The 14,140-nt window shown below is 41.6% G+C and overlaps 1 protein-coding gene across 5 annotated transcripts in view; it reads left to right on the forward strand.

Annotated features, from left to right (window-relative positions):
• Positions 1-14,140, forward strand: part of MOB3C (MOB kinase activator 3C) — a 33,715-nt gene that overhangs the window by 12,270 nt on the left and 7,305 nt on the right. For 4 of the 5 annotated variants that reach the window (XM_044441351.1, XM_044441368.1, XM_044441376.1 and 1 more), the window contains 2 exons: positions 1,073-1,573; positions 9,572-9,774. In XM_044441351.1, coding sequence (XP_044297286.1) covers positions 1,156-1,573; positions 9,572-9,774 — 621 coding nt within the window. In that variant the 5' untranslated portion in view covers positions 1,073-1,155. The remainder of the gene's footprint in view (positions 1-1,072; positions 1,574-9,571; positions 9,775-14,140) is intronic. The other variant, XM_044441386.1, reaches the window with a different exon arrangement.

The following is a 14,140-nucleotide window of genomic DNA, read 5'->3' on the forward strand; positions in this document are numbered from 1 at the left end:
GTGTCACTTTGATATGCCCATTTATGTTAAAACAGCTTCTATGTAAAGGCTTACGGTGATAGGAGCATGTCTGTTTTCATTCTGCAAAAAAATTGGGGCACTAATGACCGACAATGAATGATTCTGCTTTTTGGGAAAGACAGTTTTAGATGCAGAACTCTGGGAGGAAAGTAGTATCAACATTTGCACGATTGCGTCTTTGATAATGTCCTAGCAAATTCCACAGTAATTTACTTTGGTTGAGTTTTTAATCTTTATACTGATGCAACTTCAGAAGCCTTGACTTACAGTTGTGCTATAATATACACATGTCTTAATAGCAAGAGTTTTAAAAGGCAGTCCCCTTATTAAGCAGGTGTGACCTTGGTGACACGTGATGGAAGAGTTTGGTACATAAAGGTCACAGCTGACCTTGGTGACTAGGACAGGGCCAGCGGCTCTCCTGTCTACTGCACAGAGTTGTTGCAAAGATAACAGGGAAGGGGAAACAGGCATTTTACAACTTTGGAATATACAAGAATAAAAAGATGGACCCCTTGGTTGCTTATTTCTTACCCATGGCTTTCTCCGAAGAAGGCAGATGAACTGCATCAGGTTCGCAAGTGCGGGAGTGAAATGAGGAGGTCCTCTGTCCTTCATGAGTTCTTTCCTGAGATTTCTCTGCCGCCAATGCTTTTATAGTGGGGCAAATGGAAGCGTGCTGGGTGAGGAAACAGATTCAGCCTTCCTGAACCTGAATAGCGAGATCAGTGTTTCTAATCCCTGGCCATGCTAGCTGAGACTGATGGGAATTACAGTTCAAAATGTCTGGAAGGCATCAGGTTCAGGAAAACTAGAATATGTGAATGCTGCAGTTCGTCAGGTTGGGTCCAGATTTGCCATACTTGGTGTAGAGCTGTTAAAATCAATGGATGTAAGATATGATTTACATGGTTCCAGTGGATTTCAGTGGCTATGAATTAAGCTAAGCATACAGGATGCTGCGGTGACTGCCTTCCCAACTGAATAAATTAACAAGGGGACTTTGTAGAGTATCCATTTAAAATTCTTTTCTGTCTGTTTTATCTTTCAGAATTGATCCTTAATTTTTCTGGCTAACGTTTTTATTTTTTGGCTTGTTGTTGCCCTTGTCACCCTGGCTGGTTCCAGTCCAGAATGGCTCTGTGCCTTAAGCAAGTGTTTAACAAAGACAAAACCTTTCGTCCCCGGAAGAAATTTGAGCCGGGTACCCAACGGTTTGAGCTGTACAAGAAAGCCCAGGCCTCACTCAAATCAGGGCTCGACTTAAAGGCTGTGGTCCAGTTGCCTCCAGGGGAGAACATCAACGACTGGATTGCGGTGCACCTTGTGGACTTCTTCAACAGAATAAACCTCATCTATGGGACCATGTCGGAGTTCTGCACTGAGAAGAGCTGCCCCATCATGTCAGGAGGGCTCAAGTATGAGTACCGCTGGCAGGATGACTACCGGTTCAAGAGGCCGACCAAGCTGTCAGCACCCCAGTACATGTGCATGCTGATGGACTGGATTGAGACACTCATCAATAATGAGGAGATCTTTCCCACTAGGATAGGTAAGTTGGTGGCGACTGCTCCATGGAGAGCTGCCCTCCCCCAGATCAGTCTCTTTGTCTAGCTCTGGGCACCAGATGTGTTCAGGGACACCTCTCTTGACACTTGCTGGCTCCCTGCCCCTCCCGATCTTTATTCCTCAAGAGTTGGTGTGATTAAACCAAAAATATGGGAGGCTGGCATGCCGTCAAAGCAAGCGATGGATTCTCTTACCAAGTCCACTTCAGCCAAAAAAGTAGAGTTTTGCATTTTGGAGCTCAGGCCCCACCTCTGCCTGCACTTGGGTTTCTTGAATAGGCTTCTTTTCTTTTAGCCCAGTCCGTTTATCTTTGAGTGCTTTATGACTGGACATGCACACCATGGTAGACATTTAATAAATGGTAAAGGTTCCCCATGGCGGCCATTTCTGAGAGCACCACCATCGTCTCTGGAAGTTCCAAATGTGCCCACTGACCCCAAATGATTTGGAGCCCCTCTAGCTAGCTCACAGTACAGGCCACGAAGCCATGGCCCAACCCCTTTCTTTCTAAAGTCGCAGTGTTTGTTGCTGCCACCAAGAGTTGTGTTGCTGTCACCGAGAGCCTGCACAAAACTCACCGTTGCCCATAAAAATGTTTTAATAAAAAATAAATAAATAAATAAATAAATAAATAAAAGAAGGCACTCCTTTGCACCCCTGCCCAGTACTAAGCCCCGCTGAACAGAGTGGGACTTGCTTCTGAGTACACATGCTTAGGATGGTTCTGCTAATCGGGGCTTTGAAATGCATTAGCCTTCATGCAGTCACCTTGGTTTCTTTGGGGACAGGTGCTCATTCTTCAGTAGGAGGTGCATTGTACTGATGGGACATCATAAAATACGCAGCCACGCTGCACAAGTGTGCATAGCAGTAATTCTGCTTTTACTTCTGGGATCAGCATATAATGTTGACCTCTGCATGCACCCTTTCTTTTCAGTTTCACACAGACTTAATTTGTGTTTCTAAAAAGGGAAGGGGAGAAAAGAAGAACTGCACTCTGAGAATCCAGGTGGGAAGTCTACTGGAAATGGAACGGGCCATTTTCCTCTGGCACAGCTTCCTGAGGCTCCCTAGGAGGGCTGGGGTTCCCCTTAGAGCAGCCTTCTCCAATGTGGTGACCTTCGGAGGCATTTGGACTGCAACTCCCAGAATTCCCATCCAGCAGGGCCATTGACTGGGAATTCTGGCTGTTGCAGTCCAAACATGTAGGGAAGGCACAAAGTTGGGGGAGGCTGCTTTAGAGCAATAGCTGCATTGCAGAAGGGAAAAGAAGGAGCATCGATAGAATGTTAGGAGGACTGTCTGCTAACCGTATTCATTACTGGGGGCTTCTGTTTACTGGTGTGCATCTAAAGATGATGCTACCAACATTACACAAAAGTGTTGGCTTACTCTGTGGGTGTCCCATGGTTTTGTGTTGCTGGCAGCCTGCCAATCAAAAGGTTGGTGGCCTGCTGCTATTCTGTCTTTTCCACTGTAACGTATTTACTGTGGTCAGAAAAATGACAGACAAAATAGAAATGCAGAAAGCTTAGAAAAGGAAGACCACATTGTCTAGAAATCGCCTGCAACTAATGCTGCACGTTTGAACCAGAGTGTTTCCTGTCTGGAAACACCCTTTTCTTTGCATAGCTAAAACAGACATTTCACCATGCAGAAGAGTCAGAGTGAAACCAGTAGATGCTCATTTTCATAGGCTTCAAATGCAGGCTGCCAGCATTGACAAATCGGGGGGGGGGGGGGGAATTAAAGGGCCTTTAAACTGTGCAACAGAAACCAGTGAACTTGACTCATTCATGAAAAACTTGGGCTACAGCCATTAGCTCACGGAATGGGGGAGTAAACCCCATTCAACAAGGTGGGACTAACTTCCGAGTAAACATGCAGAGGATTGCACTGTTAACCGACTATTTCTGGTTTCCCTTTTCCCATTCAAAAGGCTCTTTCCCAAAGAATACAATGAGCTGGGATGTGGGGATGCAGGCAGTGATTACTGGCTCCTTCTCTTTCTATTCTCCAACTGCTTTGACTCAGCGTGTTTCTAACTGTTTTCACAGCTGGCCAGCTCCATAAATGCTGGCCTGTGTTCTCCCTCCTCCGGCCCCCCATTCTGCTTTCAAAACAAATACCATGTAACAATTTGCAGCTGTTCTGCTATTGCCATTAACAGTGTGTTAAAAAAAACTTATTTATAGGAAGAGGCAGTTAACAATACTGCTCTCAAATTCTATTTAAGCATTCATTGTATGAATGTAGTGGTCCTGAATTAGGGTTCCCTCCTACAATTACTAATGGTGACGAATATTAAGAAACCTCATTAGCAGGCTGGAGATGCACATCCTTTAATATTCTGTATGTCCATTTTTATTTGTGTGGACTGCTTCTCATTTATAATATATTAATATTTAACTTCTCATTATATTTTTGCTTAGTTCCCTTTGAAGCTGCCTACTCCTGCCCTGCTCAAAGACAGATGCTTTAAAAGTGGCATGTCATCCAGGCTTTCCTGACCTGGTGCCTTCCAGCTGTGCTGGAGTATACCTGAAAGTTTTGGTTCATCACATCACAGCTGGAAAGTACCGAGCTGGGGAAAGCTGGGTGAGCACCTGCCTTTGAGCAAGGAGGCAGTCAGCAGTTTCCACACTGAGCTGTGCATGGTACTGCCATTTTCTCGCCCTACTTTATGTATTAACTGGGTTTTAGACAGACCGTCATTTCTCTTAAGAGGGTTGGACAACAGAGGCACTGTTGCCTGCACAATTCATCCAGTTAACATTCTTGTTCTCAGGCTTTGCAGCTGTTACATATATGGCATCCATATTGTACCAGCTGCACCAACTGCCAAAGCATTTTGGGGGCCAATTTAAACTTCTGGGATTAGCTTTTAAGGTGCTAAGGCCCCTTCATCTAGACGAAGCTGTCCAACACCTGCACTCTGATAGCAGCATCAGAGGTCGTTCTTCTATGCAATTAGGGCACCGGCCTCGCACATTTCGAAGGAAAAAGGCCTCAACTCCCTCCATGGAAGCTTTTTTCTTGTTTTGTTTTTAACTAAGCAGATATAGTATTGTGTGCTTAAGCTTGTAGGCACAAGAAAAAGGACTTTTTCAGTAGCAGACCTTGATGGTGGAACACTGTTCCAGTAGCTTTCCACTAAGCCCGATCCTCACACTGGTCCTAAAGACTTTGCTTTTACCTTGGCCTCTAATTGAGCAAGTCCTTTGGGTGATATTGTAGCCCTTTATTTATTTAATGTCTATATTGCCCAATTGCCAAAACTGCCCAGGAAGTTTACAACAATGGTGCTAGCCAGTTCTATTTGGTAAAATGCTGATAATGCATAGTTTGAAAATAATTTTTCTCAGTTTTATTGTGTCTTATGCTTAAATTTTATTAATTTCATTACAGCCACACAGCCAAAGTTCTCTGGGCATTATAGAATTTTGCATGGGATCTTGACATTGTTTCCCCTGAAAGGCAGCCTGCTTTACAACCAATTAAAGCATGTAACACAAATACCTGAAAAAAAGTACTTAGCCAAATTAGTTAGACCAGAGATGACAAGGAGAGAAAAAGCATAATGCTGCATTCAACCCTTTTTAAAATAATTGTATTTGGCTCATGACAGAAGATGTTGTACCCTGGGGCATTTCAGAGAGCCTGCTCATAAAACCAGACTGAAAACATATTTCATATATTCACATTCAAAAGTTGCTGTCTAGGATGTTAGAAGGCAAGAGGTGACTGAGAGCCCTCAGCATTTTAAAAAGTCAATAAAAATGTCTTAACCATAGACTCTGGAGTAAAGAACAGGACTCCACCATCCTGCACTTAATCCGGAGTTCATTTTTGATATTGAAAGAGCAACCTGGAGAAAAATGCAGGGAAGAAAGTAATGAGGGGGTGAGAAACAAGTGCAGAGAAAGTTCAACATCATGCTTTTGCCCTTTAAATCATCCCTCATTCCCATTTTTATTTGGGGCAAATTTTTATTTAAAAAGACATCTAGTCTGGCCTTCAGAGGCTAGTGAACCAAGAGAGCTAGTTGGGCTGCAGTGGTATTATGGTCCAATATAAGTCTTTGGGATGGTGGTGGATGGATTTTGCTATTTCCATTAACTTATCTGGGACCAAGAAGAATCTTCTGTCAGGTGTTTTATTGTTGTTTGTATCAGGTTGTTTATTTGTTTCTGCCTGACTTGCTTTGTGTGTTTGGCTCAATTCTTTGATGCTTGCTTCTGAGGCATCTTCTCTCTATAATACCTCATGCTCCATATGGCATGGGTGAATATATAGTAGGCCAGTGGGAAACTGAGCTTGGACTTTGTTTATGGGTTGGGACTAGGAGACCTTTCATCCTTTCTGGGGCTGATCCTAGTCAGTGTTCTCCAAGTACAACAATTCCAACTTTTCCCTGAATGAATTGCCTGTGGCAGGAACATGGATGGGAGAAATGAAGACAGAGAAGGGTTACAAGTGGAAGGTCATCTGGACTCTGCAGAATATTATGAGTGAGGCAAAGTGCTAGCAATGTCAAAGCTGCATCTGGAATCTTCTCCAGGCTGCAGGAACATCTCACAAGAGTGAATGCTTTTTTCTACATGGAGATCATCGTGCAAAGCCACAAATTCAGTCTCAGCAGAGCATCTTGCTGAAGGCCACACTAGACAGAATCTAGGAAACATATGAATCCCAGGCAAACCTGATGCTACTGGCAACTATTTGTTTAGCAAGCTTTCCTAAAGTGAGCTGTAGTGCCTGGCCAGGCAGCCTTCAGAGGTTCGAAGTCTCTTGCATTGCAGGGAAAGAGGATGTTTTGCTTATCAGATGTCCAGCACACTTCCTGAGTAAAAAACAGTTGTGGCTACCATACTAGGCAGTTCCTTCCTACTCTCGAACACTTGGCTTCTTGTTTTCATAACGTGTGGCAAAACTGTTCTCAGACTTTTACCTGAACCACACACAATGGGATTCTGTGGAGTGTTTCTCTTTGGCACAGCAGAATGTCGTCGCTTTACTCTTACTTAAAAGACAGACATACTGTACCTGTAGGGGGTGCTAGAGGATATCCTCAGCCCTGAACGGATAACATTAACATTTGGTGACAGGCTTGACTAGGGAAGAAAGAGGGGGATCTGTATTTGCATAGCTCTCTCTACAACTCTTTCATCATGACTAGTGGAAATGCATGAAACAGATCTGCCATATGTATTTAATTGTTATCAACCACTGCACAGATAAAAAGAGAGAAAAGTCATGAATTACAAAGGGACCTGATAATTACACTTTATTTTCAAGCTGACTTCAGTGTACCACTGTTTCCCACTGATACATCAGTGATACATAAGATTCTGATACATCAGAAACAATTAAGAAGTCCCCCTTAATGAAGCCTGGTTGTTAGCCCCACAGCTGTACCTAAGTGGAGTTAGTTCTCCACACTAAGACTGAGCAGCCAGCAAGTACTGATTCCATTTCATCTGGTGCTTAATAGCTTTCCCCCTCCATTGTTTTTTGTGCATGAAAATCATTACAGCAGCATCTCAGGGCTACAAAAATGCTGGCTCTGAATTCTCTGATTTATGGTGGCACAGGGTATGCAGGCACCGCTCTACCTCTGTAGGCACAAATTGAAAACACTTGACATTAAAGTGGTAAATATGAATGCTTGCTATTGTTGAAGTTCATTTAAAAGTGCCAGAATGGCTTATTTTAATGCATCCACAGAAGGCTTTTGAAAGTTAAAAGGCTCTCATTTTGAAGCCCTGTTTGCACAAGTGTTTCAGTCAGTTGTAGCCATGGGAAAAGTTTAGTCTGTGTTGGCTTTTGGTCACTTTTAGTATGTGAAGAAGAAGTTGTGTGAAAATATTCCTATGCTTTTTTAAAAAGCTCCTTCCCCTGAACATGCAGCAGCAGCAGCTTTTATTTCTATACTGCCCAATAGTTGAAGCTTTCTTGGGGTTGTGCAACAAATGATAAAATGCAATACAATAGTAAAAAGATAATAATTCACTTGATATTTAAAACCACTAAAATGTAACAATTTTGACAATGAAGACAGGTCTGCACAGCGCCACCAGGTAAAACAGTTCACAGTCCCTCCTCCCATGTTTTAATGGATGTGGTTGCCAAAGCATTTAGCACCAAGTTTCACATGGCCTTCAGCCTGGCCCCTCTTGTAGGATACAATGAAGAAAGAACTGAACAACACTCTGGAGGCTGAAAGATGCCACATTAACAATGATAGCCGTACAAGCCAATGTTTTTGAAGCACAAACCAGCCCATTAGCAAGATTTATTCCAGCAACAGAATCTGAGTGCTATTTAGTCCTAGATTTTTGTGGTCTAGGTTTGATGGCAGATCATTTAGGGATCTGTTTCATGCATTCCCATTATTCATGGAGAACAGTATGTAGAGAGAGCTATGCAAACATAGATCCCCTGCTCCTCTTCCCTTGTCAAGCCTATCACCTAATGTTAATAGTCCATTCAGGGCTGAGGATATCCTCCAGTACCCCCTACAGGTACAGTGCTTCTCTGTCTGGCAACTCTTTCCCACTTACTTAACAACCTAGAAACAACATTCTGCTGTGTCAAAGAAAAACTCACCACGCAGAAGTAACAATGACATTTTTGATACAGAGTAAATGTCCTCATGGACTGGAAAGATGATTGGGCGTTTGTAGCTTCGAGACTGTGCTTTGCAAGCAAAAAGTCCAAGATTCTGTTCTTGGCATTTCCTCGTACTAAGGGTGGGAAAAACTTAGGTGTGAGATTTTGGAAATTGTCCACCCTTTAAGGGACTAGATTTGCCAATGGTCTAAAAACATATAAGGCGACACCAGGTGTTCTTATAGTGTTAGAGGCAATGATCCAACTCTGTAAGACCCAGGGCAGAATCATTTATAAAGACCTTCTTGAGCAGCTGCAAAGTCACTAATGGCATACAAAGTAAAGTCTTAAGGAGAGCAATTCAATGGATACTACAGAGCATCTGGAGACATAGGCACTTCTTTCCCAAATTCAGGGTTGGAAACAGAGCTCTGTCTCAAAGCTGGAAAGCTGTGCTTTCCTCCTCCTCTTTTCCCCACTCAGCCAGCACAGAAAATGCACGTGCGCGTGCACACACACACGCACACACACACACAGATCAATTAACATCCTTGAACAGCAGTTTATTAAGCTAAATACATAACTGATTCTAAACTAGATTTTTATATAGTGTGAGATGTGTCAGTGTTCAGTAGTTTCTTTGACTATCTTTTTACAAGCCGCATGTGCAGGGAAATTAAAGGGGTTGTTCTCCAAGTTGCAGGATGAAAAAAAATCTAACTTTTCATTGGCCAACAATTGAAGCAAGCTAAAATAGCTTTATGATGTACTCGTGGGGAAATTAACTGGCTCAAGAAAAAAAAAAAAAAACCTTATCACAATATCTATTCTATTAGGTCCTGTAAAATAAATAACTGATTTCAAATTCCAATAAAGTTAAAGCCCACATATAATACTATACACTCTACATAATATAGTGTATACTATATACTATATAATCACTTATAGTAGATTATATTCTACTATATTATATATTGTAAGGTAGATCTCCAGATGTTTTGAATTTCAACTCCCAGAAGCTCCTGACAGCATGGTTTCTTGTCAAAATGCTCAGAGCTGAAGTTAAAACATTAGGAGATGTACTATCTGTCTACATCTGCTCCAGTAGGTAGTATATTCAATGTATGATATCAAGGTTCATGTGAAACAGATGTATTCTGGTGACCCAAGCAACTAGGCCAAGCCAAATGCCACACTAGAAGGTAGTGATTCCTGGGGGTCTTTGGTTAGGTGGCACTTGAAATGCATACTGAATCAGTAGTATTATGATAATAAAGGAAGTGCAAATTGAATGTAGCTAAGTAGAGCCTACTTTCCAACCATAATGCTGGATGCTTGCAGTCTAGAACGTTTTTCTTCTGTCTTGCAGGTGTTCCTTTCCCCAAGAACTTCCAACAGGTCTGCACAAAGATCCTGACACGCCTCTTCAGGGTCTTTGTCCATGTCTATATCCACCATTTTGACAGCATCATCAGCATGGGTGCCGAAGCTCATGTCAACACCTGCTACAAGCACTTTTACTACTTCATCAGCGAGTTTAGTTTGGTTGATCAAAGGGAACTAGAGCCTCTGGTAAGAACATAGATGCTGTTCTGTTCCCCACTCCTGAGCAGTAGGGACTTTCTTTCAGTGAGAGAACCCTAAAGACTTAAGGGGTTTATTACTAGCTCACACACAGTTTCAAAATCTCTGTCTTTCTACTTAATTTCCAAATGCAAACTGCTTTTTGCTGTTTCTCTCGTTGTTTGCTTCACCTTAACCTTCTCTAAGTTCTGATGAGTCTCTTATTCCAAAAGACTGAGAGGGATTCCTGGCAGTCAAAGGACAACCTGCTATCATTAGCTTCCATGGATGAAACATCAGCAGATCTTCCTGGATTCTGAGCTAGCAAAGAGATGTTCAGGCCAAGGATCCACTCTTCTTAATTTCTTGTTTTTTAAACATTACACTTGTTCCATTCCACTTCTGCATCAGTTTGATAATTTCATATGCATTTCCATGCAGATTTCTCATAATGTATGCTCATTTGTATTCACTTCCCCCAAATGTATTAGCCTTACCCAACAGACTTCAAACCAATTGGCAATCTAGGCAGGATTACCGTATGTAGACAATACCAGGTCTATCTACGTGTTTCAGCAATGGTTGAATCAGTCTGTTTTGGTCTGATTTAGGTTCTCACATATTCATAAGTCAGTTTCATCCTATTCTCATATTCATCTATTATTTTTCTAAATGCCAACATGAAAATGTCTATGTATATACATATATGTGCATATAGTTTCCTCATGTAACACATTAAGGTGCAATTCTATGCATATTTAGACAGAAAAATCTTTTCTAACTTCAGGCAGCATGAATGGCTGGGGAATGCTGGGAATTTTAGCACTGTTTTCTGTTTAAACATGAATAGGATCAGGCCCTTAAGTAACCATAGAATAAACTAAGCATTTCTTCCAGTCAGGACTTTTCTGATGTATGCTAGGAACAATAGACGGGTGTAGCTTTCAGTATTTACATTACATTTAGGGCTTCCTGAATTGAAAGGCATTAACGTGTCTTATGACTGCTAACACATTTATTCTGACATAAACGTTCATTGACTATCTCTCACACTTCATCAGATGCTGCATCTGATTAAGCGGATCAAAACCCACCAAAGCCAGTGTCAGAATATTCTTATTTGTCTTTAAAGTGCCATAAGAACCCTGCTGTTTTTTCAGCAATAGACTAACACAGGTGGCCTTATGCATTTCCAGTGGTTTCCATTACACTGGCAACTGACAAATACTTGTTGCATTTTTAAAGATTCTTAATGTTGCTATATTTTCATTGTTAGGTTTTGTGGTCCACTCTATGCAATAAGGTAAACATTCCTTATATTCCATTTGTGGGCCACTTATATAATACTTCCTGTGTTTTCTTGTATTTTATATCCCACCCACTAATTATTTTCCATATTCTATTTTATTGAGGGTACTTCAAGATGGGCCTTTTATCATGCAATCTCTCTGTCTAATCCATGGAATTTTACAGGGAACGCAGACACCGTCATTCATTTGTAACCCTCCCATGTTTTCCCACTGCTTGTTCCATCTCTTTTTCTTACCATCCAGTAAAGACACAACGATGAAATGGATTCTTGGTGTCTTTGAACTGGCAGTGCTAGAATTCATCCCTTTCAAAGCTCCTTTAGTTGCACTGGAAAAAGAGGGGTGTCCCTTGGGATATAAAAATGGACCTCCTTGAGAAGCTGCTGGCAAAATGTAACTGCACAATGCTTAATTTGTGAATGCATGTGCCTGTGGCTTTACACATGTAACCGTGCTTGGGAGTGGAATTAAGAATCAACCAGAAAACAGGCCTATTATCTTTTGAATCAGAAGGGCTGTTTGAAAGGATGACAGCTATGCAGTCTGCAGCTATGCAGCAACAATCAACACCTACAATAGATGGCTGAATATGAGCATCAGCACAAATACCTGTGTGTGTTTGAGCTGCTACCAGGGATTTTGTTGTTTAAGTTCTCCTCCATCGAGGCTCTCCTACAGGAGCAGCTTCAGTTCCTGGCTGTGTATTATGTAGATGCTGCAGGTGCTACCTTCATAAGAACCCAAGATTAAATCCCATTAGGGCTTCAATACAGACTTTCCTCAAGACTGCCCTAGTTGAAATCCAGATCTTTCCAAGTGAAGGCTCCGTGTCCTTTTAATCAAAATTAGCCACTTACTAAGCAGGAGTGTGAATGGATACACTGCATTGCAACTGTAGATACAGCTATATTTCATTTGACTGACCCTAAAAGGTAATTAAAGCTCAGGAAGCCAAAAAGGGTGAGAAAAAGAAAAAAATCAATAATAATCCACTTCCCTCCTTCCTGCTGCTTCCCTTAAGACATAATAAGAGGAAGTTTATCTACGAATATCCTTGCAAAGTAACAATAACTCCCAGCTAATATTATAGGCAGGGAGTGTTTCCGAGCATGAAGTTCTACCTTTGTCTCTGTCCCATATTTTTAGCCAAGTGGCTCTTCAAAATTGTTTTAATTTATAGTACCAGAGTATTATACCATGGGCAGGTGATTCCTGTTTCTCCCCACTTGCAAAATGACCAAGCATAACCCAATCTACCCACTGTGAAACTGAGCATTGTAGAAGATGCCAGATCAATAACAAATGCTCCCTAACATGAGTCGAAATGATACCGTGACATTTGCTTGGGAGCAGGGATGCTGAAATGGCTGCAACTAACGTTAGCTCAGGGCTATCACAACATAGAAAGATGCTGACATGGAATACACTAGAAGTCCCTGGTATGGGCAAGAAGCACTGCTATCCTCTAGACACTGACAGGAGTCAAGATGCAGGATCAATCTAAAGTAACTATCAGCCTCCAATTAGGATCCTGTTCTACATAGCAGCATGCATTATAAACATAGGGTGAGGGGAGGGAAGTTAATAGTTTCTATAACAGACAGGCTTGTATCTTCCCTGTATAAAAAACTGCACATACTCAGCTTCCCTCTTTTAAAATTGCAGGAGCCCTCTTGTCCTTTGCATCTAATTCTGGCAGGGTTCTCCATCCAGTGGTTGAGAAATGAGAAAAGCCATCATAGTGCAATGAATTGTGGAATGAGGAATTTCTAGAAGAAAATCTCACTGCATTTCATAAAATCATATGAGAGCTTTCATTTTTTGAAAAGACAGCTTCCTTTTCCTGGTCTTTCTGGATGTGGAGAAATAGTTGATCATATTGAAAAGAGGTATTGCTACCTAGAAGGAAGCTGAAACTTTAAGAGGCAGCAAGGCTACTAGAACCTGTAGTTTAACCATGATTTTAGTTCCTTTGCCTTGGCTTTTCATGTAGTCTGCAAAAGCAAGTAAAAACAAATGCCCCCTTGCATTAAAAAGATGCAGCTCAGCAGTTGTTCAAATTACCTTGTGAAATATATTGTGGTTTTCACATTTTACGGATGGGAAAGTAAGACTGAGGTTTAGTGGTTAACTTAAGCTACTACAGTGTCAGTGACTGCTTCATGGCTAAGATTAAAGACAAGAAATGAGATCAAGGAGGTTTGGCATCCTATTAAAATTGCCTGCTGGCATTATGCAAAGTGTTGACATATTTGCCAAAGTGTATGATTTGCACAGACTTCCCTTCCCTGCAATTGCAGATTGCAATGGGCTATTTTGTCGAAGCTTTATACCTTTTGCTCATGTCTCATACTCTGGGTAATTTCCCTCTTTGTATTTTACTGTATCAAATGAATGACTTAACTCTCTTGACCTAAGAATAATTTTAGAGATGTGTCTCCTAAGAAAACAATAATTCGGTTTAGAGATGGTTGCAAAAAGTAATACCAACAAAAAGGCTTTGGATTATTTCTGGAAAAGAGAGGAGCTGCTGTGGGGATTTTTTCAGCATAATGAATGTTGCCTGACACAGATGCATCGCTGTTCGTGTCAAGAAGAAAAATGGAAAGAAATAACACAAGCTGAGGTCGGGGGATGATGCCCAAAGGGTAGAGAAAACAGTGAATACAAGGAAGGGAAATTGGGACCTACAGTATAACAGTGAAAGTGGAGAGATGCCTTTGACATAGGCATCAAAAGCAGCAGAATGTCCATTCCCATTTTCACTTAAGGCTTTCAAACTGTATTTTCTTATAAGCAAATAACTGTGGCTACAGTTTAGTGATTCAGATTAAACCAACTGGGCCTATGATGCCTCGTTGACATTTGCAGGAGGGCAATATATACCTGTTACTCATATCCAAACATGCACATACCTGTTGTTTGGAAAATGCCCCAACCCTTGATCTTTGCAACAATGGCATCTACCTCTTCAGTCATTGCCCTGGCATTTCATCCCTCCAGCAGTGCACTGAATCATGGGGCACAAGAAGTCCCGAAAAGATGACACAGAAAGGACTTATAGT

The sequence above is a fragment of the Varanus komodoensis genome, unplaced genomic scaffold (assembly GCF_004798865.1).
Source record: "Varanus komodoensis strain SLA01 unplaced genomic scaffold, ASM479886v1 scaffold1, whole genome shotgun sequence".
Classification (NCBI taxonomy): Eukaryota; Metazoa; Chordata; class Lepidosauria; order Squamata; family Varanidae; genus Varanus; species Varanus komodoensis.